The following is a 26350-nucleotide window of genomic DNA, read 5'->3' on the forward strand; positions in this document are numbered from 1 at the left end:
AGAGGTTCGAGTAAACAATTATTGTCCTTTGATTTCCGTTGTCCACAAATATAGTCCCTAGTGTGGACAGTGTGTGTTGCTGGCTTGTATTTTCTACATTTGAAAATGCCTGTATTCAGTCAGATATATGTCAGGTGTTTGTTGTCCATTTGTTTGATTTGTTTTATCATTTGATTTTGCCATTTGATTAGGGACTTTCTGTTTTGAATTTTCCTCGGGGTTCAGTATTTTTGTGATTTTACTTTTGCCAATTTTTGAAGTACCCCATATTTTGAGTTAGTGCCGATAAAGTTTCCAATAATTTTGATATAATTTGTTTCAAAAGAAGTACAACATACTGTAAATATGTTATTGAGAAAGCTCATGTCTAAAAGAAATGGACTACGTAATAAATGTGTACTCGTACCAAGCGACCAAATAACACAGACATTAACAACTCAAATTTAAAAAAAACAAACTTTTAACAATTATATCAACTACAATGCTTTATACAATGCAATACTCACTGAAAAAATTCAAACAATCTCTACCCATCGGTGCTTACATTTTAAAGCACTCTGATTAATGTTCCTGAGTTTTGTCCCTTTTTAATCTTATATGATGTTTTGTTTCCGACCTCCATCTTAAAAGTTTGTCTCCACTAAATTAAATGAAATGCGTATAAACAATGCTTATTACCACTTAACTCAGTGTCAGTTCAAATTTTGGAAGCATCACTTTAACAGTTCTTAAATTATGTCCCTTTATTATCTAATGCGCTTGCGAGATCATCGTCTTTTTTAATTTTTATTTTTGCAGCCTCCAATATCATATAATCACGTATAGTATTACATTTTACTCTAATATCAGGATTAATCTTTTTCAATTTTGCTGTGTTATCTTCAAGTTCTATCTTTTCTACTGCTCCAAATACGCCTGATATGACAAAATCGATAGCACAAAATACGGCGGCGCCTATCGCAAGGTAACGTGGCTGAACAGGTGATGAATTGGATTGCAAATGGTTTATAAGATAACGAGCACCAGCTGCAACTATGGTTGTATCTGCAACCAAGACGGTGTTGCTTACCATGTTCCAACGATTTGAGTATTTTAAATCAAATGCCTGATATTTCTGACATATTTTCATATCACATGATTCAATATCAATTCCTTTTATGTTTTTTTCTTGCAGTAACTTTATTAATTGTCCTCGCTTCAGCATTACAAAATCAAATTTTTCTGACACATCTCTATCTTTTGTCAGGCTGATCTTTTTAATAGTGTCTCTGTTTATTGAACGGTATTGTTTTCGTAATTCTGATACTACGGTATTTATTCCATATACTGCTTGGTCAGCATACTCGTCCATTTTTGTCTGCTGTCTGATGAAGTCATCACGGAGTGTTTTGTTCTTTGGGAACAGAATGTTGTAGGAAAACATAACACTACTTATTATACCAGGGCAATTACTGTAACAGAAAAAAAGCTTTCAATAAAAGAATTATCAAGAATATGAAGTATCTGTTGAATGAGGTAATGAGCACACATGAAACCAAAAAAATATGTGTAAATGCAACAAAAGAAAAATACAAAACAAATATAAGACAACAACACCAAAAGATTAAAAAATGGAGTGAATCAGAAAGTCAAGCTGAGTAAGTTCAACAGAAAATCTTTTCAAATTTAGATATGTAGTTTCATGTGCCTAAAAGAAGATTAAGTTAAATTTTCACGATTTAAACTGTTCTCGTTGTTCAGTTGTATACCTTTTAGTAGCAAATTAAAGGGGATTCTAAATATATATTTATTTTTATTTTGAGTTATTTTCTTTTCAAAAGAAATGGTGTTATTAATACGTATATGCATTTGTTAGTTTCTATGTTAGTTGGCCTCATGTTTTTATTTTTATTTTTTATCCTTTGAACGAAATGGTGTTATTAATAAAAATGTGGATAGATAATTGTATCTGTTCAACTGATGTTAGTTAGCATTTGTCATAAATTTCTTTATTACTCTGAATCTGTGCATGTTGAAGGTAGATGTTGTGTGGTATATTTTTTGTTGTTGTGTGTGTTCATGATTCATTTGGACTTTTTTCTGTTTGTTTCAAATAGAATTTTTATTAGATAATAATTTAGTTTTATTCTTCCTACAAAGCTACACACAATTTGTGTACACTGGATTAGGAAAGTGTATTAACTATTTATCTATTCATACAATAACAGCCACCTTTTTTAAGTAATGACTGCAATATTTTTCTGTCTTTGAAGAAATAACAGCGTAGCGGGTTATTTAACCGTGTGCACCACATTTTGTTATGTTATTCCGAAAAGACAGAATTTTTTTACAGTCATTTCTTATAATTTAATTCTAAATTTCATTTTAAACCGTAGAAAACCATGAAAAAACGTTGATGACGTCACGGTCACATGACTAAATTATGTATTTGGGCTGATAACAAAATAACGTCAGCCAATCAGAAGACATGTAACATCCAAAATTAAATTATATCAAGATAATAAGCATAACTGTGATAGTTATCAAGTAACAAAATGATAATTAGAGTGACAGATTTATTTATGATTTTCGGCCCAGTTTTCGAGATGATCCAAATCAGGGTTAAAATTAAACTTTTGTTTGATTTCAACAAAAAGTGATTTTATGTTTTTTTTAAAATGCGGAATCTAACCACATTGAAATCTAAAAGATGTCTCTTCCGAATTCGATAATGTTTCTACGAGAGAAACTATTGACAAGACTCATTATCAACATGGACAGTTTCTTTTCTGAATTTCTAAATGATAGTAAATTTTGCGTTCTAAATGGCCGATCCGGAGAACAGTCGAACAAATTTACATCAATATCATTAAAAGGAAAAGCAGTTGTTGACAACTTATGTGTTCCGCATGATATAGTTGAAAATTGTAAAAATTTCGAAATCATCACATGCAATGAAATAATCGAATCCGAAAGAATCCAGCATTTTATTGGAACAAGAAGTAGAATTTCAGACCATGCGTTTTTAATGTTTGATTATTTCGAAAACTTTATAATTAAACCTGAGAATGTGAAACATAACGTTTTGTCGACAAAGAAAAGATTTAGATTTAAAGAAATACCGTCAAACTTTATGTGCTCCGACAACACGAAAGAGGCTATACATATGGTTAATCGTCAAATTGAACTATGCAGAGAACAGCAAGAAGACATTGATACGGTCTACGAAGAATTATGCAAACTTGCAACAAAAGAAATGGAAGAACAAATACCATATCATGAGGCGTCTAGAAAAACAAGAAAACATTTTAAACACGAAAAACCATTCTGGAATCAAGAATTGAGTGATTTATGGGTAACTATGAACAGTTGTGAAAAACAGTTTAGCAAATCTAAAACCAGTAAAAGGAAACGTGAGACACGGAACAAATTTGTTATGGCGCAAAAGAAATTCGATAAGCGATTACGATTTCATGAACGGAATAACAACAGGACTTAACTTTAAAAATAGAATCTCTGAATACAGAAGATCCGAAAAAAAAAATTGGGCAGAATTACAAAAACTTGATCCTAAGACGAAGAATGCTATCCCGATGGAATGTGTTAATGACGATGGTTCTACGTCAGTCGATGAGAAAGCAGTGATTAACAAATGGGAATCCGATTTTAAAAATTTGTACATGAACAACAATGACGATAACGATGATAATTTTTATGAAAACGCATTACGACATAAACGACTTCTAGAAGATAATATGCTTGACCCGTTGTATATACCAAATGATATACTGAATCAGAACATTCATATAGACGAAATACAAAAAGTTGTTCTACATTTGAAAGAGAAAAAAGCTCCTGGAATAGATGGAATTTATAATGAAGTGCTTAAAAATGAACCAATTATTAAACTATTGCAGGTGTTATTTCAGTTCTGTTTCGACACAGGAAAAGTTCCGTCGCTATGGAGGAAAGCACTAATTCGACCAATTCCGAAAGGTTCTGCTATTGACACGAGAACTCCACTAAATTACAGAGGCATTGGTTTACTCTCGGTAATTGCGAAATGTTACAGTTCTACTTTAAATAACCGAGTGAAACAATTTTTAGAAGACAACGGATTAATTGTTGATGAACAAAACGGTTTCAGAAGAGATAGGTCATGTGAGGATCACGTGTTTTCTTTGAATTGTCTTATTCAGGATAGGAAATCAACATTTGCTACCTTTGTGGACCTGCAAAAAGCATTTGATTATGTAGATAGGGATTTATTACAATACAAACTGCAATTAAACGGTATTGACGGAAACATGTATAATGCTATATCTAGCTTATACATTGACTCAGAATCATGTGTCTACGTAAATGATCATCGTACAAATTGGTTCCAGTGTTCAAACGGGGTCCGCCAATGAGATAATTTATCGCTTACATTTTTCGCTTTATTTGTCAACGATTTAGCTGCTGAAATTAAAGATCTTGAAACTGGAATACCGTGTGATAATGAGAAAATCAGTCTTCTATTATATGCTGATGACATTGTTATTCTAACAGAGAACGAAAATGATATGCAACGTTGCTTAGATGTATAATACAGTTGGTGCCAACGATGGAGACTTAGTGTGAATTGTTCAAAATCAAATGTCATGCAATTTAGAAAACAGCGTGACCCACGAAGTAACTTTAATTTTAAGATTGAACCAAACAGTTTACAAAAAGAGGGACGAGATATACCAAAGGGATACCAATATGTAAGTCAATACAAATATCATGGGATTATTTTCAATGATAAAATGGATTTGAGTATTGCCACCGAAACATTAGGCAAAGCTTGAGGACTGGCACTAGGAGGGATGATATCAAAGATTCACAATTTTAAGGCCGTTGCATTTAAAACATTTGAAACCCTTTTCGAGTCGTGTGTTGTACCCGTCATTGATTATTGTGCAGTGTTTGGGGATATAAAACATACCACTCCATTGAAGCTGTACAAAACCGTGCTATTAGATATTTTTTGGGATTACACAGATTTGCACCAGTAGTTTCTCTAAACAGTGAACTAGGATGGTTACAGCCAACTTTTAGACGGTGGATTTCTATGGTTAGAAGATGGAATCGGCTTGTTAAAATGGACAATGAAAGACTAACGAAAAAGCTTTTTCTTTGGAACTATCATAAATTGGGCCAGTGGAGCTCTCAGATGAGTGAAATTTTTCATCAAGTGGACATGGACAGTTGCTATGAATATGTTAATTTATGCAAAATTAAACTTTTTAAAACAAAAATTATGGAATACTATAAAAACGATTGGACTGGTAAAATCACTTCTCTCCCCAAATTAAGGACTTACATTACTATTAAACAGAAGTACGAGACTGAACTTTACGTCAAAACGAATATTAAGAAACAAGAACGATCAGTTATGGCACAATTTTGCTGTGGTATTCTACCCTTACGCATTGAAACTGGACGATTTAGAAATGAGGCTCCTGATGAACGACTTTGCACTTTCTGTGATGACGGATCAGTTGAAGATGAAAAAGATTTCTTGTTGTACTGTAAAGCTTACCATACTTTAAGACAATTATTATTTGAATCAGTGAACCTTGATAGACATTTTATTGATAATAGAACATTTGCTAATTTAATGACCCTTCATCATAGACAAACTGCTAAATATTTAAATATATATTTCTGTAAAATAAAGGAACTTGTTTATAAGTAAAAATCACATTGCGTATTACAAATTTGAACATTAGGTTTAAAGTGACTTATAGGCCCAACGGGCCGGGTGTAAATTTATTTAATTACTGTATTCTTATTATGTAATATTATATATACTACACATGTCTATAATAAATGATATACTTACTTACTTACTAAAGAGATATTGGTTTTTGAGCTCCCTTATCAAATTGGTCTACATTGAGGTCTCCAGGGTCCTAAATTAAACGTTTTTGTTTTTGTTTAACAAACATTGAATTCTTGGGGTTCTTTAATATCCTGATTCTAACAAGGAACGTAGATTTTGGATATTTGATCATAATAGTCAAATGTCTAATTTATGAAAAGAGTCACTAGTGCGCACAGGCATGCAATATTTCCCTCTTATAATTGATGTGGTTCTCTTGGTTTTAGATTGTAACCTGTATATGACTTTTAAACCGCGGTGTACTGCTGTTGCCTTTATTTACAACTAGCACACAAGCCTCCCAAAAAGTATACAGAATATCGCATTGATAGCAAGAAATTTATAATCAAAAGCAACAATTGGAAATATAATTAATCTGCCATTTCTCGTAAATAATAATTTGCAGAACCTTGGCCTTTCAACTTACTTTTCCTATATCATATCTATTTTCACGTTAAATTTATAGTATTTGCCGTTAAAAAAATCTTTCTGAATAGATGAACTGCGATACAAGTATTGCTTTATTGCTATTTCTATATTTATTATACATAATGATTTGATTTGTGTGAATCTAGATACAATAAGAACATATCATTGATTCAATTAAAATTTGTTCAATACATGTGATAACTAAAAGGCCGAAAATATGAAAATATGGCCACGAAATATGTTATAATTGCCATTTCACATATTAAAGATTACAGCCAAACGCTGTAAATCGTAAGCGACAGGAAGTTTCATATTAAATAGAAAAAAATATATGAGTTATCTAAATGATAAATACATTTTTATCACAGAAAAATATATCCAAAAATTAAACTCAACATGTTAAATCACTGGCATCTATGAAAACTAACTAAGTTATAGGACTGCAGACGTTCGAATATTTGTAAAAGGAAACTAACAAAAAGAATAAGCTAATAATAAATGATTTGAAAGACGTCTCTGATCCTAGACTTAAACTCCCTAGGCAGCATACAATTTCTGTTACAGAGAAATGTTACACATATATAGGAAGACACTTTAAAAAGCAACCATTTTTCACAATTTGGTACCACTCATTATTTGCTATTAAAACTCGACTATGACAAATATTCTTTAAAGATGAAGAGAAAAGGTGGAAATTAATCCGCTGTTTAGCTCGATTTAGACGATTCGAATATTTCAACAAAACTTCTAAGCAAATCGACAAGAGGTTTTTATATGGACACAGTTTATAGTAACAGTTACTATTGCAGTCAGTGAATGCGTTTCTTTGTGTCATTTCGGAATTTTAGGATATATTTGTTAGAACACTTTTCAAATAAATTTGATTTATGAAAACATACAATTGGGTCACAATGTGTACGTCAAAGTGCTTGTATGCACGAGTGCCTCTATTCATAAAATGTGTACGTGTAACTTCATAAAAGTTTTCTTTATATCATCGCTTATGTACTTTTTATACTACCTTTGATCGTTGAACAGGTAGTGGGCGTATTGAAATACGTGGAAACGTATATAAACTAAAATCTATTATAATTTCTCAGTTTAAAAAAAAATGAACAACATAATACTTCGAAAACCTGTAATTCAATAACTTTGTAAAGTTAAATGGACTCATAATGATAGTTTTCTGGTAGAATTGCGTAGCATTGATTCATTAGAAATGTTTGCAACCAGGATTTCCATTGGCGGTCGCCATTTTCACAATTTTCGAAAATATATTAGTTGTGACGATTAAAATTGGTCATTGGCGAAAGAATTTATATGTAACCTCCGAAAACGATAAAACTGGCTTACGAAAGCACAAATGCAAGGTTCATGAATTTATTATGCTGGATTCATATATTCTATTCACATTATACATATATTGAAAATAACGTTAATTATTGGCAACGCTGAATAGTTCAATATTTGTGGGAAAATAGAAAAACACAAAACATCATTAGTCTAATGAAATGCAGATAAAAATTCAATGAAATTTAACTTGAAATAAAGATTGCTTTTTCAAATACCAATTAAATACATTAGAAACATTAATTTATATAAAGCTATATAAAAGAACACGATTATCTTCCTTTCTGAATATTACAATTTATAACATTTCTGAAATCAAACTATGAACACAAGAGAACGTCTTCAAAGTAAACAACATTTGTTTATGAATAATCAATAATGTTTCAATTAGAAATATCAAAAATTAACTAAACATTATCATAATATCAATCAAGGGCAGATAATAACAATTCAATATGCATACCCTAAATAAGGAAATGGCAGACAATTTTACTGCAATAATACCATCCTCTAGTATGAAAAATCACATAGATCTACATGTGAACAATATTCATTTTATAAGAACCTTTTATATTTAAAATGTAAAACACATCTTTTAAAGTATAAATATTCCTCAACAATAAGTTCAATAAAACTTTATTTCAATTTGAAATGATAAAACAAAATTTCAAAATCATATTTAAGAATTGAATGCTTCTTTTTGTAAATTTATTGGGGTGTAAAAGCGTTGACCGAAGTACATTTTGTATGAAGCGCGGAAGCGTTTCATTCTAAAAATGTACGCACGGTCAACGCTTTTACAACCCTATAAAGTTACAAAAAGAAGCATTCAATACTTATAATTACATTTTTTAGCTAGGATTATAAAAACACGATTTTAATGAAGTTTTATTAAATTCACCTGTGCACTTTATTGTGGGACCTCGTGTCATCATTAATGATAAATGTTATTGTCTAATGCAATTGCTTACGGAATAACATGTGATGTGCAATTAGTCAATCAGAATAACGTATTATAATGAAACATACACCTAATGTAATTATTTGCACTTGCAAAACTTCAGATAAAAATATAAAATGTTATTTCTTCTTCTTCTTTATAATTCAGCACTCCATCAACATACTGACGATAACGTGCCGGGCACTGATTTTACTATGCCGCACGTGCGTGGGATATAAATTTTATTTACAGTGAATAATACAAAAATAAAAATAAAAATTTCAACATAACTTCTTTTTCTTCTGTTTTTGTACTATACATTTTGGTTAAAACTATATACATTGTGGAATTTATTTAAATGTTTAGATTTTTATTGAGAACAGATATTGGAATCTGTTCTCGGCAGCTTTCAAGAGTAGTACATTGAACTGCAGCTACTGGGAGAAGGTTCCATTGCAAGATTGTTCTAGGGTAGAATGAGTACTTGTATGAGTCTTTAGTGGTTTGTATGGGTCTGAAAGAGTAAATATGTGAATGTTGTCGTGTTCTTGTATCATATTGTGTAAGTAGGTCTGTCGGATATATGGCAACAAGATGATGTATAATTTTGTAGAGGAAAATGATGCGGGCTCTAATTCGCCTTTTCTCAAGTGTTGCCCAATTTATAGTTTGTAGCATTTCAGTGACTGAGCTGGTGTTATGGTATCTGTTGCAGGTGTACCTTGCTGCTCTGCGCTGGACCATCTCAAGTTGGTGTGTTTGAGATTTGGTGTGCGGGTCCCAGACGCAGCTGCTGTATTCTAGCTTTGGTCTTACAAGTGCAATGTATGCTTTTTCTTTGACTGTTTTTGAGTTGACTTTTAGATTCCTTTTAATAAAGTTCAGCTTTTGTGTGGCTGCAGCTGTGATATTGTTTACATGTTTGTTCCATTTCAGATCAGTTTGTATAGTTATTCCCAGATATTTTGGATGTTTCTTTTTGAAGTACATGTTGGTGGAGAGTATAGTCAAAATTAAATGGGTTTTTCTTAGTTGTTATCTGAAGGACTGAGCACTTGTCTGGATGGAATGACATGAGCCAGTCCTTCTCCCATTTTGAAGCTGATGTGAGTTCTTCTTGTAATTTTTGTGTGTCTTCTTTGTTTCGTATTGTTTTATAAATTATGCTATCATCTGCAAATAATCTGAGGGTACTGTGTTTGATGTATTCGTTAAAGTCATTTATGTATACAAGGAAAAGGATCGGACCCAAAACTGTTCCTTTGGGAACACCAGATGTTACGTTTATTTTGTCTGACTGAACACCATCAATAATCACTGTTTGTGTCCGAGATGTAAGAAAATCTTCTATCCATTTTAAGGTGTTGTCATCAATGCCATAATGTTTCAGTTTGTAGAGAAGTCTTTTGTGATGAACTTTGTCAAAGGCTTTGGCAAAGTCCATCACAATTATGTCGGAATGGATGTTACTGTTGTTATTTTTTGCTAGTTCTTGGATGAATGATACTAGTTGGGTTTCACATGATCTATTAGCTCAAAATCCGTGTTGAAGGTCGTACAAAATATTGTTATTTTCTAGGTGGTCCATCATTCTACTGGCTATTATGTGTTCCATGATCTTACAAAGTATGCATGTGAGAGATATGGGTCTATAATTTATTGCGTTGTGTTTATCACCTTTTTTAAAAACAGGACAGACATTTGCATGTTTCCAATCTTTTGGGATTTTTCCTGTGTCGAGTGATTTTTGGAAGATGTAGGTGATTGCAGTTGAGATGTCGCTACTAAGTTCTTTAAGTACTGTTCCGCAAATTTGATCTGGACCAGTTGCTTTATTAGGATTAATCTTATCCATCAATTTTATGACACCCTTCTTGAAATAGTTCGATTTCCCTTTATCTGGAATAGGTTCACTTGTTGTTTCTTCGGAAAATGCTTTTTGAAACTGACTATTTAGGATGTTAGTTTTGTCAGATGTATTGTCAGTATGTTTACCATCTTTTCTAAGTGCAGCAAAGTTTTTTTCTGATGTTGTCATCTGGTTCATCTACTGGCAGGTCAAATATCATTTTTTTCAATGTAATTCCAGTAGGCATTACGCATTTATTTTTGTAATGTTCTTTTTTAAGTATTTGTATTTTTTCATTTGCTCTGGACTGTTTTTGCTCTTTTTATGTAGTCTTTTAACTTTGTTTATCATGATTTTTAATGTTTTATCAACCCAGGGTAGTTTTTTCTTGTTTGTGATTGTTTTCTGGGGGATGTTTTCTTGACTGATTGAAGTAGTCTTTCTGTAAATGTATTCCATAGTTCATCAGTAGATGAACTATGGTAATGACCTTTGATTTCTTGTGTGAGTTTGTTGACATCTTGTTTGATGTTTTCCAAGTTAGCTTTTCTGTACTGGTTAAATTTTCTTGGCATTTTCTTGTTGCGTTTGAGAGATAGTGCACATTCTGCATAGACGATATCATGGTCTGCATTTCCGATAGGAGGCATAGTCTCCACTTTGTTGACTATGCTTGGTATGTTGGTGAGAATGAGATCAAGTGTTCTGTCTCCCCTAGTGGGCTTTTTTACAATCTGCTCAAGTGAATGTTCATTTATAATGTTTAGGAGTTGTTCATGTAGCTTAATGTCTGGTTTACTCGGGATGGTGCATGGAATATCCCAGTTTATGTGCCCAAGATTAAAGTCGCCATCAAGAATGATTGTAGATTTTGTATTTTGGTTTATGCGATCTAGTGAGATTTTAAGCTGTTCAATGGATGTGCCATTATCAGATGGAGGTCGATAATAACTTCCAACAATTAACTTCCTGGCATTTGTCATATTTATTTGTACCCAAATAGATTCAGAGTCTGTTTGAAGATCTCTTATTTCTTCAGATAGTAAGTTTGTTGTTACTGCAATGAGTACACCTCCATGGCTAAGATTTTTATCGCTTAGAGGTCGGTCTTTCCTATATACAGTATAGTCTATCATTGGGAAAAATTCAGATGATAATATGTCTTTAGTGAGCCAGGTTTCAGTACCTATAATGATGTCAGGTTTAGTTGATATCAACATTTCTTGTAATTCTTGTCTTTTATTTTTAAGTGACTGAAAATTGATGTTTAAAATTTTCAGAGGTGTTTCTCTTTTACATTGAGTTCGCTTGTTCACCTGTTTTTTTGGTGTTGAGAATTCAGTAGGTTGTAAGTTAAAGTTTCCCACTGATTGGTCATGTAGGGGGTCAAATGAATTAGATGTTTCGAGTGATGATAAGTCGAATATTGATGATGAAAAGTTAGGCATTCCACATTGTATACAATGCCAGGATATGTTTGATGAATCCAAGCATTTGTAGTTTAGGGATGGCATGCATTGGCAGTTTGCATGGTACAAGATGTTACATGTATCGCAACAGATAGCTTTTTGGCTCCAAGTGACAGCTTTTTCACATGTACCACAGGGCCATTTAGGTGTTCTAGGTCCTGGGTTTAGCTCTGTATCGCCGGAAAGAGCTAGTAACATGAGGAATAGGTATTGGTTTGATGCTTTCACAATTTTTGATTTAAGATGTTGTACAATTTCTCTAAAGTTTGAGAAGTTTACTGATTTTATTGCATGTAAGTTGCCAATGGTGTTTGTTGGACTAGTTTCCTGGTTATTTGTTTGTATAGGCTGATTGCATAACTTCAGGAGTATCAGGCGAGTCACTAAAGTATAGAGAGTTAGTGGACATGCAAAGGCCATGGTCTTATATCTAGTTGATTTAAATGTTAACTATATAGGTGGTTAATTATAATAATATTATATGTATTGTTACCTTTTACCTGTTAATATGACATGTTACATTTACATATCATATTTTTGTTCTTTTTGCATTTTATAAAACTCTTTTATATCAAACAGTCATATTCACAATCATTATAAATATTTACAAAATACACCAACCTTAAATCTTCAAATATTCTTGTTCACAACTACACCTGTCGATCAGTTATTTATCAATGGTAAACATATACAATGTAGTGAACAGTTTTTATCTATACACTAATTACCAGAATGAAGTAAATAATATTTTGAAATACCTTTAAATAATATTTGGACAAAATAATCAAACTGTATCATAAATATGATTTGATAAAGTATATAAAAGCTAATATAAAATTATCTTTTCTCTTTTTCCAATTTTATCTAATTTCCAAATTTCACTTCATTTGCTTAACTCTATACAAAGATAGATAACTCAAACATTTCTAATGTAATACAATGTATTTGACATGTTTCAAAACTTCACTAGCTGAACTCTATATATACAAAGAGAGGTAACTCAAAAATTTCTAATATAATTTTTGGCATTTATTTTCAGCCATCTTGTTTATTTACTTTTTTCGGGATTCTCGGACTTTACCTGGTCGGACATTACTCGGAATTCACCTTGAACTCGTTGAGATTTTGAAAGAAAATCAATAATCAGCTGATTGCATTTATAGCTAGCAACATCAAGGTGTTGATTGTATTATATGACAAAATGATATGGTTAAATGGCGTCCGTCACATGTCACAAAAGGGATTTCCGATGCACGTGTTTCACAGTTTGCAGCAAAATGTTGACGCTTCCACTCCTTTTTTTAATTATAGTCCAGAAAAGAAAACTTTTGTTATGACGGAAAATCTTCAAAAGCCAGAAGGGTCTCTGATTTAAAACTTTATCATTTGACTTTGATATAGATAATTGATTTCGTAATCAAATGGCAAAAAACACATCAAACGAATGGACAACAACTGTCATATTCCTGTTTTGGTGCAGACATTTTCAAATGTAGAAAATGGTGGATTTAAAGTGGTTTTATAGCGCTAAACATCTCACTTGTACTACAATCGCTTCAATTACCATTTTATAGACGATAATGCGTGAACAAAATGTCACAAATAAGAGTAAAAAACAACACGGACACCACCAAAAACTATGGGTGAACGACGGTAGATATTAAAACAGGGCAACTTTTATATTTAAAGGCGTAAATTCAGTAAATATATATACGTCATCAGAGACCGCCAATTTAGGGGAGAGCTTTCTGTCTAAATGTGACAGATTAGTAGATAATGTTTGTAATACATATTTTTTGATAGATAGATCAAAACTAGAGTTGAAAAAAAAAATGCTGAATGTACTAATTTTTTCCCTACAGGGTTGACAAGTAATGGGGGTCAGTATAGGAATTAAGTGCGAATCAACATTGTTTGTAAACAAGGCCATGTCAATGCCCAAAAATGCCGCATGATACTATGTTTTTATTGTTGCAAAAGATAGGGCTACATTTGTACTTTCATGAATGATATATGAAAGTTTTTAATTTTTTAAGGTTAATCAGGTATAAATTTATTTCCACACATAGATTAGATTTAAAGTCAATGGGAGATTTTTTACTGAATTTACCCCTATAGGAAAATATGTACTTTTTCATTGTACTTGTCCAAGGCCACACAAAAATTACAAAACTCATTTCCTGTAAATGTTAATGTAATGGAAGGATTTTGAAACCATTTGAAGCTGTGTTTTACACAAATTTCTATCTTTAACTGCGGCTATCCGGGATGCACTCAGTGTAATGTGAGAGAAGAACGAAGTATATGGTGAAAATTAGTTTTTGTGTCCAGATTGAAAGATACAATAGAAATTACACTTGAAAGTTATGATATCAATGAAAGGCATAAATATTCTCCCCATTTACATCACATTTTGCACATATTTCCCCTCATAATGTATAAAGTCATATTTAAAAAATGGATTACCTCCCTTTGACATAGTGTTTTTTTTAGATGTGTTCCCAATGTTAAGTTGTAGAACAAGTGGTTAATAAGCACTTTTCTAGTATTTTAACACTCGAATAATCTGACCGCATGAAGGTATTCATTTATTTTTACATAACGCATTGTGTTTCTTTATTTAAAGAGTATACTAGACAACTTTTCATGATTACATGTCCTACATCTATGAAACAAGTGTTGAAATGTTTGTAATTGGATTTTTATGTTAAATAATTGCTTTTAAATATTCTAAATTGTTACTTCAATCTCCCAAATGTAAAGTTTGGTCATATATTTGGGAATATAAAGTATTCGGAAATGAAAGAAATACATCTAGGTATAGTGTACACACATCATTGTTTCACTGTAAAGGTTAAAAAAAGATAATAAAACGGCCGCAAATATGAAAATTAAGCCACGTTTCATGTTATAATTGTCACGTCACATATTAAAGATTACAGCCGAACGCTGTTAATCTTAAGCGACAGGTAGATTCATATAAAATAGAATGAAATATTTGGTATACAGACAATCATCTTAATGATGCCTTAACCTTATCACAGAAAAATATATCCAAAAATTGGACCAAACATGTTTAATCACTAGCATTTAGGAAAGCTTACGATTAGAATATAGGACAGAAGACGTCCGAATATTTACAAAAAGAAACTGAAGAAAAAATAAGCTTGATTATTAATAATTTGGAAGAAGTACATGTACCTAGTTTAAGACTTAAACCCCCATGACCTACATATCATGATACTAAGAAATGTTACACATAACCAGATATAATGTTCTTTTCAATTGCACACATTTTCCACAAAGAAAGATTCTTTACAAAGTCAAAAATTATTAGCAGGACCATATCTTCAATTATATCAGCACTGTCGATGTCGTTAGTTAACTCCTCGGAGAATAGTGACTTTCCACCCATGCAAGATATCTACATATATAGTAATGCTAGTGCTCTTAGTCTTATCTAAAGAAAACATAAAGACATGATAATTGTGACAGATTTTTTGGTATCAGAGATAAAAATGTATATTTAAAATATCAAATAATTCTTGAGGTTATTGTTAGAACGTCAATCAATTGTTTAAATCAAGTATGATAAAATTGCGCAGTTTTCGAAGTAAAGAGCTTTAGATTTAATCAAGTAAGATAAAATTGCGTAGTTTTCGAAGTGAAGAGCTTTTCTCGTTTGAATAGTTTTGCATTGTCTTATCGGGGCATTTTATAGCTGACTATGCGGTATGAGCTTTGCTCATTGTTGAAGGCCGTACGGTGACCTATGGTTGTTGATGTCTGTGTCCTTTTGGTCTTTTGTGGATAGTTGTCCAATTGGCAATCATACCATATCTTCTTTTTTATATCTATATTTACTTTATTGTCATGAATCAGTTTTCCTTCAATTTCTATGAAAGATCCCACTATAGTATTTTGAAATCTTGAAGGACCTATTATAGAATAGAGAGCTACATGTGTAGAAATAAAAGAAACAATATCTGTGATAAAAATAAGATATGTGAAAAAAATCATCTTGATAAGCCAAAGATTTTTATACGATCGCAAAAATTGAAAAATGTTTCGTCTTATATTGGTATGACGTTGGTGCTGTCATCGTCGTCGTCGTCCGTGGACATTTTCGCACTATAACTTTAGTATAAGTAAATAAAAAGTTATGAAATTTAAACACAAGGTTTATGACCATAAAAGGAAGGTTGTGATTGATTTTGGGGGTTTTGTTCCCAACAGTTTAGGAATAAGGGGCCAAAAGGGTCCAATATTAAACTGTGTTATATTTCATCAAAAAAATAATTAACCGTGTATTTATATTCTTTATTTTTAGTCCTGTTTTTAAATTGGTCTATATTAATGTCCAAAGAGTCATAATTAAAATTAGCTTGATTTTAACATAAATTGAATTCTTGGGGTTCTCTGATATGCTGAATCTAAACATGTTGAAGGCCGTACTTTAACCTATAATGGTTTACTTTTTAAATTGTTACTTGGATGGAAAGTTGTCTCATTGGCACTCACACCACATCTCCCTATATATATGTACTTAGATTTTTGATTGTGGACCCAGTTTTCAAGTTGGTCCAAATCGGGGTCCAAAATTATTATATTAAGTATTGTGCAATAGCAAGAAATTTTCAATTGCACAGTATCGTGCAATAGCAAGAAATCTTCAATTGCACAGTATTGCGCAATAGCAATAAATCTTCAATTGCACAGTATTGTGCAATAGCAAGAAATCGTCAATTGTACAGTATTGCGCAATAGGTAGAAATATCTAATTGCACAGTATTGCGCAATAGCAAGAAATTTTCCATTTAATTGCACAGTTTTGTGAAAAAGCAAGAAATTTTCAATTGCACAGTATCGTGCAATAGCAAGAAATCTTCAATTACACAGTACGGCGCAATAGCAATAACCTTCAATTGCACAGTATTGTACAATAGCAAGAAATCTTCAATTGTACAGTATTGCGCAATAGGTAGAAATATCTAATTGCACAGTATTGCGCAATAGCAAGATATTTTCCATTTAATTGCACAGTTTTGTGCAAAAGCAAGAAATTTTCAATTCAATTGCACAGTTTTGCGCAATAGCAAGAAATATTCAATTGCACAGTATTGTCCCGTTTTCAAATTGGTCTACATTATGGTCCAAAGGGTCAAAAATTAAACTTTGATTGATTTCAACAAAAACTGAATATATGGGGTTCTTCAATATGCTGAATCTAACCATGTATTAAGATTTTTAATATGGGCCCGGTTATTAAATTGGTCCACATTGAGGTCTTAAGGGTCTAAAATTAAACATTTATTTATTTGATTTCATCAAAAATGGAATTCGCGGGGTTCTTTGATATGCTGAATCTAACCATGTATTTAGATTTTGGATATTAGACCATAAAAGCTAAAGGTAAATGTCCAATTCAAAATTTTTAAGTTTTTAAGTTTAAGTTCTTAGACCACATTCATTCTGTGTCAGAAACCTATGTTGTGTCAACTATTTAATCACAATCCAAATTCAGAGCTGTGTCAAGCTTAAATGTTGTATCCATACTTGCCCCAACGTTCAGGGTTCGACCTCTGTGGTCGTATAAAGCTGCGGCCTGCGGAGCATCTGGTTTATATTGTGAGGATTATCTCCTTAAATAATTTGTTAGTATATTTTCTTGGTTACCAAAAAAAGATAACGACAAAATTCCTTTTCATAATTCATATTTGTTTGGTACATCCTCGGGAACTTTTGCTGACTTGGACCGACTCAGTCGTGTGGAAGCTTACAAAACTTATCTACATTTACCAATTCATTTTGTCGTAATGTTGATGTTTCTCATAAACTGAAAGCCATATAAATATTGATCAAGGTACCAGGATCATAATTTAGTACACAGACGCGCGTTTCATCTACAAAAGTGTCATTAGTGATGCTCATATCATACCTACAGATTTTTTTAATTGAGGTCCATGAATTCTAACTTAGAACATGAGGTCAATGTCAAAGCCAAGCTCATATTTGTCTTTGGTAGTTGAGTAAACCAGAAGTGGTAAGTTTTGCAACTTCTTCATGGAAAGGTACCTTGAATCCATATAATTTGTTTTAATTGGTATACATAAATCATCTGAGACCGAAAGTTTCAATTTATACCCGATAAAAAAGCAAATTATCTGATAACAGGTTTAGTATAAACAAACTTAATATTTTTGGAATAAGTGTGAACAAAGCCATCATATTAGACATGAAGAGACATTTTCTTAACCGGAAGTTGTTGATTATCTTCCTTAGTTCAGGAAAAATATATAAAAATTATATTTTAATCAACCAGCACGAAGAAACCTATGATTAAATACCTAAGGTAGCGTTCAGTAAACCGTTAGTAGCTGCTAAACAGCTATTTAGAAAAATGATGTGGAAACACCTTCAAATGTTTTCTGGACATTTCGTTTTTAAATGTAGTGTCTCTTATTAAGTTATTATACAACGATAAAGGAAATTGCAACAAACAAGCTTCCCAATTTTTAGATTGAAATGTCTTTCTACAAGACGATGATTAGTATAAAGTATACAAATTAGCAAAGACAATTTGCAGACATGATGGCGGAGAAATCTAAGTATTTAGAATTGACAAAGAAAACAAACAGTTGAAAATATATTGAGTAAGGAGCAAGCTTTCTCTTTTGAAAAGGTTAATTCACTCATGTGTTTGAGACGAGTTACGATATCAGCTGCAAAAAAGGTAAGAGATGACTGCCTAGATCAACATTAAAGATAAGAAAATGCTAGTTAGTTATTTTAAAACAAGCTAAGTCATCAAAGTAATCATATATTTTAATAGAAAGCACAGACATTTTAATTTTCAACCATATCCGTATATAGCGAAGTGAGAATAGGTTAATATTGATGTTTTTTGCACTTACCTAAATCATTCATACCATTCGAAAGCTTATTATGTCAAATGTTTCACCCGGTCGGAAATTATGTGTGCAGTGTTATTTTCGATAAAACAAGGTCAAATGTCAGAATTATAGTATATTTCTGAAAAACGAAGATTAAATATGTGTAGAAACAAAGAAAGTTTTAAAACAGAGATACAAATCCGCTAATCAAAATCACTTTAGATTATTTATGTAGAAGCACATGGCTTTTGATTTACATAGGTATATTTAGTCTGCCAAAGTGCGGTGACTGAAGGCAGATTTTTTCGAGTTTAATCTCCCCACCGAACACACACCTATATAATATATCGTTGGAAAGAGAAAATCGTGATCTATAATAATATGCCTGTCGTCAGGACCTGATATGGTCACATATTTTTCAAATTTAGGTCAAAGTTCATATGTAAAAATCTGTGAAAATTTAGGAGGGTTTCAATTTTGACATTTTTTTTCTATTTCTAAATTGTACCAAAATACAAATGACACTGTTTTGGCTTTAGTAATGTTTGTTATTATACATAAACCTAAATCATTAAGATTTTTTCATCCAAATTTTACTAAAACGACGTTTAATAAACAAAACTTCAAAAATCAAGTTTTCAACCTATAAAATGTTTTGAGCACCTTAACCTTATGAGAAAATTCAATTTCAGGTAAAACATTAAGTGTCATGCAAGACAATACTTTAAAATTATTTTTTAAACTATCATATTGGGTGAGGTATCGAACCAAAGCAATAGAACTCTACAGTCAAATATGACCTCAAATTGAATTTGCGGATACTTCAGATTGTTTATAGACTACTCATTGCTTTGGGGTTTTTTCATAATTATTACTGCTTCAATAGTATTATCTGTTGTTGTGTATTTTACTCTGGTTAACACTATTAAATTATAGGTTTTGTACCTATATCCCCCCTTTTTTTTGCCCTTGCAACGTACCACAAACTTCAAAAGTATTCCATATGAGAAAAAGAAGATGTGATATGATTGCAAATGAGACAACTCTCCAAATGAGACATAAATTAACAATTATAGATCCCGTCCGGGCTTCAAAAATGAGTAAAAGTTATACTGCATAGTCTTCAATTCCCGAAATGAATTATGTAAAACAAACGAAAATTCTAACGGCCTGATTAATGTACAAAATAAATAAGTAAGAAACAAATATAGTATATAGAAACAAACGACAAACACTGCATTACCATCTCGTGACTTGAAACAGACACATACAGAATGTGGCGGGGTTTAACTTTTTTACCGGCGCGCCAACATTCCCATAACCTGGGGGCTGGGATGGTGTGTACCAGTGCAACAAGCTACCAAATCGACCGTTATATCCATCTTCTTCATTTTCATCAACCGTCACAAGCCATTTTTAATATTTCTACACATTTCACTCATGGCCACAGGTCTGCACTTGAAAGGTGCTGCTCAAAGCAAACACGTTATTTTGAGTTTTTCTTTACAAGTGCAGACAAGGTATTGTATGAAGTCCGAAGACATTTGTTCCTAAAAAAACACCAGCTTCAAAACATCCCTATCAATTCATCCAAGATTTAACAGATATCTAAAAAGGGGTTTAGGAAGGTGTGATGACATCCATATGCTTGTCTGCAAAGATGCTGGGGAAACATACACACTATCTTGGATTCGCTCAATTTCATGGATGGCAACACATTAGATAACGTCGCACTTCACTTTAAAAAAAATCCATTGGCATTCGAAGTTTGAACAAGGTGTTTTGAACCAAACTCATGGTACATTTGTGAAGCCAATTCTAAATGAAAAGGAGTAAAAAAAATGACCACACAAACGATTGACTTAACAATTGATTAGCATTTACACAATTTCTCTGGTGCCATTTCCGGAGAATAGTCTTGGCTGTATGCAGTTTTATCGAGTAACCATAAAATGAATTGCAATAAATACAAAGGCATTGACTGTATAAAAGAAGTAAAAAAACAATTCATCCGAAGTTGGATATTCTTCTGTGGAGTTTCGATGTCTTTTCTAAGTATACTTGCAGCAGAATGAAATATCTGTCCGTTATTTGTATCTATTACAGTTGACATTGCGATTTTGAGGTCAGTTTTCAATTGACTATCAGCTGATATGGCATCTCAAACAGTTATTTTGCTACTAAATATTATGACTTGTTATATTTGCCTTGAACTTGTTGAAGTTGTTTGACAGCTGTATTTCTATAGAAATCAATGAGTTTCGACTGCATTTTATAAGTAGAATATTTTATATTAGGATCAGCCGGAAGGATATTTATCAAGTAACGGTGTCATGAGGAATGATCATTAAATCATTATCAATAGCCAAAATAAAAGTATTAAAAGCAGTATCGTGATCTGAGATATCTGCTTCCACGGGTTTGGATTTTTCTCCTCGTTTTTTGCAAATTATTTGCAATGCAAACAAAATGACAGAGTGCTTGAAGTTTAAAAGATGGACGGGAAACTATTTCAACTTTAACTTTGTCTGACACAGATAAAACATTCTTAATACGCTCATCTGATTCAAACTTGAGCAGTTTTTGATCTTTTGTAAAATGGTTTGTTCTAACAAAATACAAGCGCTCCAGTTGAACGACTGCATTCTAGAACGCGTACAAATACCCGAAACTAAGGGACAACAGATAATTGTATGTCGGCATTGAATATCAGAGATAAGAAGCTTCCTTGCTCTAAAAAGGGAAACACATATGTTTACTTGTGTAACTTTTGTAGCACGAACGATCATAATCTGCATGCACAGAGTTCTTCAAATTAACAGCTATCGCATAACATCTTTATGTTCACATCATCCAATCTTTTATTCAATGCAGATACAAAAATCGACTTCTCTTTACTGGTAAATTAACTCAAAATTTCAGTTGATTTTTTGGGGGACATATTATCAAAGCGCTGCATAAAATTTAACGACTTTTGTCTTTTCTTTGGACTTAATGGAGCAAGTTGCAACGGACTTGATATATCACGGAATATCATACTGAAACTATCCGTCAATTATTTTGATTTTACAATAAGACCTTTTTTTATGTTTTATAAGAAAAATCATTGAATATAAACATATACAAACAACGTATGTGGCATATATCAGTGCACTTTAAAAAAAAAATATGTGTATATAATAGCGAAAAAGGTAATTTCATATATCAGTTGAGAGCAAATTATTGACTAATACACAAAATGTGACGGAAGGTAAGTGATTGAGTTCCGTGTTGAAATTGAAGTTTTTTACTCATTCTTTTTCCATTGATTTCTTAAGGTGTTTTTTTTCATATTTTGGTTCCGAAATTTTTATCACTTATTAGTTTTATGAAATACTATATGCTTAAAATATAATGGGATAATCTTTATTACTACTATGAAGAAGAAACTAAAGTTTGTGTCCAAATTTGCAATTAAAATTACCACAATTTTAAACAGTCAAAACTTCGCAAATTTTATAGATAAGAAGAAAATAAAGTACTGAATAGAATATTTTGACACATAAAAATAGCTTCAGGAAAAACTATTTCAATTAGATGTAGGCAAACATACACAATTTTTCATTTTGAAAAAGGAGGGTTGAAACTATCCAATATACTATTAGTCATTAAAACGACTTTTTAGAAAAAATGTGACCATACGAAATTCTGACGACAGGGCAAAAACGAAAGAAGAAATATTTGTCTTTAAGTTAAGACCATTTTTAGCCGTGTGTTATTTGGGGAGATTAAACTCGCAATCTAGACGACTTTTTACACTTCTGTCACCGCACTAAAAAGTGTGTTAGTAAATGGAGAGTGAAATTTTAAAGAACTCTCTTATATTGATAAGATAATTCTTTGCATTTTGCATCAATACTTTAAACTGATATCTAGTTGAAATTAAACTAAATACATTTTACGGAAATATTTTTTATAAAGCACAAAAATGTCAGTTTTCACCTCAGAAGCTAACTAAATCTTTAAATAAACTTAATATTAAGAAGGGATATAGTTACGATACTGTTGTCAGGTCATTAAAGATTGCATATTTTGGCGTTTATATTGATTCACTTATGGGGTCTTTGCATCGGAACTAAACACATTTTTTTAAAACTCAGTTGTTGGCATGACACGGGTCATGTTCTTCTCATATATGTCATGATGGTATGATACTAAAACCCTCACGGGAAGGATTGTGTCTGATATTCATATGATGAAGACTAAATCTTTCAATCAGTTTAATTGAAGTCCGAAGCTGGCATGAATGATGTTAATTATGTATTATTGTCGTATTGTTTATTTTCTTTGGTTACATTTTTTGACACCAGACTCGGACTTCTCTTGAACTGAATTTTAATGTGCGTATAGTGTCCCAAGTCAGGAGCCTCTGGCCTTTGTTAGTCTTGTATTTTTTAAAATTTTTAGTTACTTGTGTACAATTTCGAGTTTATTATGGCGTTCATTATCACTGAACTAGTATATATATATTTGTTTAGGGGCCAGCTGAAGGATGCCTCCGAGTGCAGAAATTTCTCGCTGCATTGAAAACCTGTTGGTGACCTTCTGCTGTTGTCTTCTCTATGGTCGGGTTGTTCTCTTTTTTTGACACGTTTCCCATTTCCATTCTCAATTTTATATAATAATTGAACTCTTTATTGGAGAAAGCAAAACACGCCAAGATGGTGTGCTTGGATTTTTTTTAGATCGGTTTCTCCGGGTTATTAAATTAAAGTGAATTGTTTTATCGCTTGATGAATCTTTTCTAAGTTATTTACTTAAATCATAGTACACGGTTTCTATATGTGTGCGCTTAATATTAAAAACAAAATCCCACAAAACATTTTATTGTGGTAGATACAAATACACGAGGATTTATTGTGCGTATAAGCATATATTCCAATGAATAAAATTACACAGATAGATAATCATATACTAATCCTAGCCCTTAAATATTATGATCGACTTAAACAGCTTCCATCTGACAGATTGCTTAGTGAAACATATAAATTAGATCATTCATTATATACTGATGGACACAGATCTTGGCACAAATTTATCTCTAACTCTATTGAAAAATATAATTTAACAGACAATAATCTAAATTTAAAGAACTTAAAGGAACATATTAATAACCAACATTCTAATAACACTTTGCATAATCTAGAAAAATTACGTTCAATTGAACAAGACAATAAATTACATTTCTACGCCAATATTTATCCAGAAGAATTTAAATTGCAAAATTATCTATCTTATAAATGTTCTCCTAATATAACAAGAAATCTTACAAAATTAAGAATTAGTTCCCACCCTCTTTTGATTGAAAAGGGTAGATATTTCAGACCAAAAATTAAGAGAGAAAACAGAATATGCTCGAACTGCAATCAAATAGAGGATGAAAAACATTTCCTTATTTATTGCAAAAAATTTGAAAGTTATAGAAAACAACTATTTAATAAACTAAATTTTAATTCACAGGATCTGTGCCCTGATAAAGTTATGGAAACCATTATTAGTTTACTTAACCCACAAAATATTGATGATACAAAAAATATATGCCATTACATACAATTATGCTTTGAATCTTTGTAATTTTATTCATTTAACCTTGATTTGATATTTTGTCATACATAATATATATTTATTTATGTGATGTAATATCATGTTAATGTGGGGGAAGACATCATTATACTTGTATTGATTTTCCTGATTTAATAAAAACTTGAAAAAGCTTGAAACTTGATAATAGATTGATAATTCTAAACCAATAATTTGGATCTTTGCCATCGGCGACATTCTTTTTATTTCTGGAATTTTTTTTCATAAAAATGGAAAATAATTACATTAAAAAAAAGACACAAATCGAGTAACATTTTTTTTAAAGTCAGGCGTGTTGAGTTGATTACTTGACTTGAGAATCAATCTTTTTTACATATATTTGCTACAGGTTAATATTATATCATTAAAACATTATCATTATTAATAAATGAAATATACGGGTCTAGTGAAATGCCTTTATAATGAGTCATAGAAGCAAAGTTCTTGTGTGTTAATTAAAAACTTTAACTATGAGTACTTGACGACAGACTTTACAAATGTATCTCTAAAATGCACAACATAAAATAAAACACATTTTTTGTGGGTAATTTTAATCTTAAACCTCAGAATGATTTAGTACGCACTTTAATATATCACAATGCTACAATATCATACAAGTGAAAGACTTAGCTACATTTTTTTAAGAAAATACCTGTACCAAGACAGGAATATGACAGTTTTTATCCATTCGTTTGATGTGTTTTAGCTTTTGATTTTGCCATTTGATTAGGGAATTTTCTCTATGAATTTCCCCAGGAGTTCAGTATTTTTTGGATTTTACTTTTTTCCTTGAAATCTTTCACTGATGAGTCTTTTGTAGACGAAACGCGCGTCTTGCGTATATACTAAATATAGTCCTGGTATCTATGATAAGTTTATTCACATAATTTGTAGTGTTTATTTTTAGCATGCGACAGTTTCCCCTGACAACTGATCAGACAAAAATTGACTAAAGGCCGAAAAGAACATTTCAATGATTTTTTTTTCTTTCAGCATGCAACTATTATATACAGATAGTTATTATTCTTTGTGGGTAAGTTTATTATTTCCAAGTGCTAAGTTAACAGAGCGTCCCACCTACAATGGCTTCAATTTTTGGGATTAAAGAAAAATTAGGGGGGGTGTAATTAGGAGATAATTTTGACGAAGTAGAGTCCTTACTGCATGAATATTTACACAATACAAAAGTATACATTATAATGTTTGTTGTACATGTCTGTGTTCAGAAACCATATCGTAATGTGCTAGTAAGTGAGTTTTGAAACGTTGCAGTTACATTCAATTTATGAGTTTTGTTTCCACTCTTAAATATAAGCTCAAGTATTTTGAAATCCAAACCTCTGCTTCATTGTGTGGCGTTTTCATACCTTTGATAAAGCGTAACATTCATGCATGTTCATGCTATAGGGACTTCATAAAGGTGTGAATGATTCTTATACAGAACTTCTCCAACAGAAATATGAAAAAATACTAATATCGACCCTTCATACATTTAACAGTCACCTAAGCGATTTTTTTTCACTTATCCCAATCGATGTGAGTACAACATATTTTGCATCTCTAGAGAAAAAAAACCTTATTAAGCCATAGATTGGTCAAAATTTAATTATGATGTTTAATTTCCAGGCTTATCATAGTACCCCGTCTCACTAGGCCACCATCCCACTAACGTTGGAATTGTTTCTTTTTGACAAGTTTATCCCAACCATTGGTTCTACTCAATTTCTGGTAGACGTTTTGTTCACGAGGCTCTTACCATCCCAGTTGTGTTGTTAAAAATCTTTAATCCGTTAATTTTCTGTTCATTTGTGTATTCAAGAATAGAGTTCTTCTTTTTGTAAATTTATTGGGATGTAGAGGCGAAGTTCATTTTATGTGAAGCGAGGATCATCAAAATTCAAATTCTGTCCAGAT

The 26350-nt window shown here is 31.7% G+C and overlaps 1 protein-coding gene across 1 annotated transcript; it reads right to left on the minus strand.

Annotated features, from left to right (window-relative positions):
* Positions 1–442: 442 nt before the first annotated feature.
* Positions 443–12597, minus strand: LOC134685256 (uncharacterized). Its single transcript, XM_063544837.1, has 2 exons — positions 12546–12597; positions 443–1451 (listed from the first exon to the last, which is right to left on the minus strand). Exon 2 carries the CDS (start codon positions 1421–1423, stop codon positions 734–736), a length of 690 nt encoding a protein of 229 aa, XP_063400907.1. The 5' UTR covers positions 1424–1451; positions 12546–12597; the 3' UTR covers positions 443–733.
* Between the last annotated feature and the right edge of the window lie 13753 nt (positions 12598–26350).

Source organism: Mytilus trossulus, chromosome 9 (genome assembly GCF_036588685.1).
Source record: "Mytilus trossulus isolate FHL-02 chromosome 9, PNRI_Mtr1.1.1.hap1, whole genome shotgun sequence".
In the NCBI taxonomy this organism is placed as follows: domain Eukaryota; kingdom Metazoa; phylum Mollusca; class Bivalvia; order Mytilida; family Mytilidae; genus Mytilus; species Mytilus trossulus.

Excerpts from the sequence above, each read along its gene's own strand:
- LOC134685256 (XM_063544837.1), bottom strand. The coding sequence starts at position 1,423 with ATGTTTTCCTACAACATTCTGTTCCCAAAGAACAAAACACTCCGTGAT.